Here is a 6,083-nt window from a genome sequence, read left to right as displayed (position 1 = left end):
TTGTATGATCATCCCCTCAATTTTTCCTATAAATACCAATTCCATTTCATTGAAATTTCCACACAACTCAAGCTTTCTTTCTCTCTTACTCAAAAATTCTTAATTGTTCTCAAATTCTCAAGTGTTATTTAGTGTTATATAGAGTTTTATTTTTGTTAAAAAAAAATCTCCTTACTATTATTATTAGTATTCTTAAGATTCTAAAAAAAAAAAAAAAAAAAAAAAAGTTCTTCTCCATATTATAATTAGTAATCATAAAAAAAAAAAAATGGGCTCAAGAGGAGGAATGGGAAGGAGTCAAAGTGGTGGTCGAAGTGGTGGCCAAAGGAGTGGTGGTGCAAATTTTTCGTATGAAATTAATACGGAAAATTTAAACCAATTTGTCAATGAATATGGAGATTATGGTTTAGGAGATGGGCAAAATATTCAAACGTCTCCACCACAACATTTCTCCCACCAATCATCGAGTTCAACTATGCCACCTCCATCACAACCAACATCTCAACCTTCATCTCAAGGTAATTTCTAATTTAATTTTTATTGTTATGAATATTTGAAAAAAACTATTATTAATGATTATAAAGTTCGTTTAGTTCCAATTTTCTATGATTTATAATTACCATGAAAAATGCGTTTAAATAATTATAATTAAAATATTTAAAATTTAAAAGCTTATTTTCATGAATAGCGTTTAAAAATTAATTTCAATAATTTGATTTATGAAAGGTGGTGGCGGTGAAAGTAGAGGTCGAGGACACACTTCTTGGGTGTGGAAACATTTTGACGGTGTTGACGTCACACCCCCGGGATGGAAACCCGGTCAACCAAAGAGGTTCACGTATACATGCCTAGTTTGCAAGGCGCTAGGTGCAAATGACAAGTCATATAGTTGGAAAACGGGAGATGGAACCGGAACCTTTAGTCGGCATTTGCAAAATAAACACGACTTGTTCGAAAATGGCCCCCGTCCTTCGGGGGGTAAGTTGCCCGTCCAAACACAATTGGGTGGATACATGAGCCATCTACCAGGCGGAGGTACACCTTTCCATTATAATAAAGATAGAATGATTGATGAAATGAGTACTTTAGTTATTGCTAATGAATACCCTTTTAGTTATGGTGAAAATGCAAATGTTGAGCATTTTAATAAAGTTGCATTACAACCTGCATTTACTCGTGTCCCCCGAAACACCCTAAGACGTTATACACAAACTTCTTATTATAAATATAGGAGTGGTTTGATTGAATTATTTCGTACTTTTGATGGTCGTGTTAGTTTTACAAGTGATACATGGACTTCTAGTATGGGCGAACCTTTTCTTTGCATTACTGCTCATTGGGTGGATGATGATTGGTTTATTCAAAAACGTATACTATGTTTTCAAGCTATGGAAGAAAGGCATACCGGTTTTAACATCAAAGTTCGTATTTTGGATTGTTTAAAAGAATTTCACTTGAATAATAAAGTTTTTTCTTTGTCTCTTGATAATGCAACTGCAAACACAAAGTGTATTGACTATTTGAAAAATGACTCCGAGTTGCATTTGTTGTTGGGTGGTAGTCTCTTGCATGTTAGATGTTGTGCTCATATTTTGAATTTGTCTGTTCAAGAGGGTCTCGCTGAGTTGCAACCATTGCTAAACCCAATTAGAACAGTTATAAAATGGATTAGGATAACTCAGTCAGTTAGACGAAAGTACATAGCTATGTGTAAAGAAAGAGGTCTTAAGAAAAGACAATGGTCTATTGATACCCCTACCCGTTGGAATTCTACTTTCAATTTGTTGAATGATGCTATAAAGTATCGTGATATTTTGACCCAACTTTACAACGAGACTCGTGTTGATCCTACTGAGTTATTAACCGAAAGTCAATGGACTAATGCTTCTTTTGTTCGTGATGTTTTAAATGCTTTTGATAGTGCAACTCATATTTTCTCTTATATCTACGAGCCTAACATTCATTTAGTAGTAATTGAGTGTGTTAAAGTTGTTCACACCATCGAAGAGCATATGAAGATTGATGAACTTCGTCCCGTTCTTGATAGCATGAAACGTAAGTGGCATACTTATTTTAGTGAATTTCCAATTATTTATGGAATTGCTGCTATTCTTGACCCCGGTGTCAAAGCTGAAGGTTTGGAAAATCTTTTAGAATTTTATTATACAAGTTTAGGAATCGATTATGATGTTAGTGAATATATTAACAAATGCAAATCTGTTTTGGGAGACCTTTATGATCATTATGCATCTATTTATGGTTTTGATTTAGCTACACCAACTAATACTAGTACTTCCGATTCTAGATTTGGTTTTCTTGATAAAGTTATGAAAAAAAAACACAAAGCATCTACATCATTCTCATCATCATCTTCTTCAACACTTGCTATTAATGATTATTTGTCATATCAACATGAGACCAACAACAGCTTTCAAATTATAAAATGGTGGCAAGAACATCAAAAAAGTTTTCCTATATTAGCGAGAATTGCAAAAGATATACTTGCAGTTCCCGCTTCATCAGTTGCTTCCGAGTCTGCTTTTAGTGCAGGTAGAAGAGTGTTAGATGAAAAAAGATCTCGCTTAACTCCGGAAAGCATTCAAATTTGTGTTTGTAAGAAAGATTGGGATCAAGCTGAAAGAAGAACTCAAGGTTTAAAGCAAGACGAAGACGATGAAGATGATCCTGTGATGATATTGGAGTCGTCAACGGATGATGCAGCTTCCGGGGATGATGATGCAACAAACATGGGTGGCTAGAAAAGTCTTAATCAGGTACGCTAAGAACTACGTGGGCTTTGATTCTTTCGGGATACGTAGGCAACTTATTTTTCGAAAATTAGAATTTAATTGAAAAATTAAATTTTAATTTTCTAAAGATAGGTCCAAGCCCCCCTTCCTCCCCCAAATTCCAAAATAAGTACAATATAAGAACTACGTTGGCTTTGATTCCTTATTTTGTGATATAAGGATACGTAGGCATCTTAATTAAGAGCAAGCCATCAAATTGTTAATTTTGTAAAAATTAAAACATCACACACCCCATTTAGCCGTTTCACCCACCCGACCCTAACACACGAACCCACCCGACCCTAACACACTAACCCAACTCAACCCAAACCCACCCTTTGACCCACCCTAACCCATGAACCCACCTCGACCCACCCTAACCCACCTCGACCCACCCTTTGACCCACCCTAACCCACGAACCCACCTCGACCCACCCACGACCCGTCTAACCCACGAACCCAGCTCGACCCACCCACGACCCATCTAACCCACGAACCTAACCCTAGTGTGTCCAACTTCTCCGACCCAACCCACGACCCGGCCCACCCTACCTAACGTGTGTCGTGTCGTGTGTCATGAAACCCCAACCCGCGACCCACCTAACCCTAACCCAGCTCGCACGACTCGCACGGTGGACACCTCTAGTACAGAGAGATCAAAGACAAGATTGAAAATGTCAATATTTGAAGATTATAGATTAACTTTTCCTTTAGCATTTTGAGAATTTATTCTTTATTCATAGTTATAGTTTGATAAAGTTGTGTGAGTAATAAGTAGCAAAGTTACACTGGGATGTTCCAAACATTTCTTTTTCATATTTCAATAAAAGTATTATGATTTCTTTTCAAATCATTCCTTCTTCTTTAAATGAGCATACTAAATATTAATTATTATTATTGCTTTCTGTAAATGGTATGTACCAAGGGAAATGACTCAAAAATATTTTTGTGATGTGCATATTTAAGTGAAATGGTTGCATGATAACCAATACAATGTGTTGAATTATTAGTAGGAGAATTGAGCAGTTGCTTCTACTATAATTCAAAACAACTGCTTGTATGCTTGAATTCAAGTTATATAGTTATTGCTTAGATGCAAGAGAGTTGTGACCTACCTAATAGTAGTCATTTCTTTATTCAGGAGATTTAGGATGGCAGGAAGAAACAACAATAAAATGATCTGAATGAAGTAGTAAGGCAATTAGCTGTTGTAGCTCAACAACTAGCTGAGAGGAATAACCATAATAATCCTGACCCTGCTGGGGAGTTATTTAAGAAGATAACGCAAAGCAAACCTCCTACCTATCAAGAAGAACCTGACCCAACTATCCTTGAGAACTGGTTGAGAGAGTTTGATAAGTTGTTTGTGGCAGTAGCATGTCCTAATGAGTCCAAAGTGAGTGGTGTAGCTTACTACCTAAGGGGTGAGGCTGATTTATGGTGGCAACAGAATAAGCAGACTGTGAGAGCTTTACCTAACTTTGGATTGAATGTGTTCAAAGAGCAAGTGAGGGATAAGTTCTACCCTATGTTCTTGTAGAAGCAGAAAGATGATGAGTTCTTGGAACTTAAGATGGGGAATATGTCGGTGACTGAGTATTATACTAAGTTTATCGAGCTATATGTCTTAATTTGCTAAGGATACTGTGGCTACTGATAAGTAGAAAGCTAGAAGGTTTGAAAGAGGATTGTCTCTTTCTCTCCAAGAGAAGTTGTTAGGATAAGTGTTTGACAATTTGGATGAGTTGTATGGTAGACCAGCGCACTTACATGCATTAGAGTTGAAGAGGAAAGCTGAAAAGGCTGAGTTGGAAGCTAGGGAGAAAAGAAAAGAGCCTATGACTAGTTCTGGACCATCTGGGAACCAGAATAACTTTAAAAGGCAGAAGTTTAATAACCACCAAGGTATAGGGCATATGAGTGTTTTTCTAAGAACAAGGGGAACCAGGTAAAAAATCAGTCTAAGGGTAGTGGACAAAACTGGAATTAGCAAAAAGAGCTCTCAGGGTAATAATGGAATAAAAATAGTACTATTGGGAAGTTTTCGCCAAATAGGAGTTTAAGGTAGTAAACTAAACGAAATGGTTATATTGATATTTCTTGGTTTGATATGAGGAGCTCTTGATTTCATTAAAGGATTAATAGATTTGTAAGTATTGGGATTATTTGGACTAAAACTTGAGATTTTTATTTTACTCTATGGTGCCATCATGTATAGTGTATTGGGAAATATGAAGTATATCACCTGCAGAGATGAATGAATTGAAGAACCAATTGCAAGATTTGTTGGAGAAGGGATATATTCGTCCAAGTGCATCACCATGGGGAGCACCTATATTGTTTTTGAAGAATAAAGATGGTAGCATGAGGCTTTGCATCGATTATAGGGAGTTGAACAAGGTAACCATCAAGAACAAATACCCTTTGCTTAGGATAGATGACTTGTTTGACCAATTGAAAGGTGCAGCAATATTTTCTAAGATTGATTTGAGATCAAGGTATCATCAACTGTGAATTGCGGAAGAGGACATTTCGAAAACGGCATTTAGGACGAGCTATGGACAATGATTTTACAGCAATGACTTTTGGGTTAACAAATGCACCTGCAATTTTTATGGACTTGATGAATAGAGTGTTTCAACCCTTCCTAGACCAATTTGTGGTAGTATTTATTGATGATATTTTGGTTTATTCCAAAAACAAAGAGGACCATGCAGGGCATTTAAGGTCGGTGTTAGCTACTTTAAGGACAAACCAGTTGTATGCCAAATTCTCGAAGTGTTAGTTTTAGTTGGAGAAGGTAGCATTTTTGGGACATTTTATATCCAAAGATGGAGTGGAGGTAGATCCTACAAATATTGAAGCAGTAAAAGAGTAGCCTACACCTAAGAATGTGTCGAATATTCGAAGTTTTATTGCTTTAGCAGTGAAAGGAATGATGTCCTTCAAACAAGTGTATTATTCCGATAGAGGGTTCGGAGCTATTAGAAAGCTAATTATTCAATAAGGTCAAGTGATCAGAGTGCCTAGGTGGAGGCCGCTTCCGATCAATAATATTAATGAATAATTAATATTACAGCTTAATCTTGACTGAACCCTTCGGGTCACACCCAAGAAACTAACGATCCGACACGACAAATCAATTCGGAAGGAATTAATGAGTCGCTCGAGTAATATAAATTTAGACGTCGGAAATCGAGCTCGGTTCGTCGCAAGTCGAGTCAAATTAATAAAAGACGAGACGAAGTTACCAAAATACCCCTAGCATCGGAATGCCCCGAGCAAATCGAGTGC

General features: G+C 36.8%; 1 protein-coding gene across 1 annotated transcript; it reads left to right on the top strand.

Moving 5' to 3' along the window:
* Window positions 1-3,882: 3,882 nt before the first annotated feature.
* On the top strand, window positions 3,883-5,303 carry LOC145581032 (uncharacterized). The gene is made up of 4 exons (XM_081638103.1): window positions 3,883-3,895; window positions 4,004-4,325; window positions 4,546-4,694; window positions 5,041-5,303. Exons 1-4 carry the CDS (start codon window positions 3,883-3,885, stop codon window positions 5,301-5,303), a joined length of 747 nt encoding a protein of 248 aa, XP_081494229.1.
* Window positions 5,304-6,083: the final 780 nt, after the last annotated feature.

This window comes from Chenopodium album, chromosome 15 (assembly GCF_948465745.1).
Source record: "Chenopodium album chromosome 15, dcCheAlbu1.1, whole genome shotgun sequence".
NCBI classification, from domain to species: domain Eukaryota; kingdom Viridiplantae; phylum Streptophyta; class Magnoliopsida; order Caryophyllales; family Amaranthaceae; genus Chenopodium; species Chenopodium album.
This window is presented reverse-complemented; position numbering and strand designations above follow the sequence as displayed.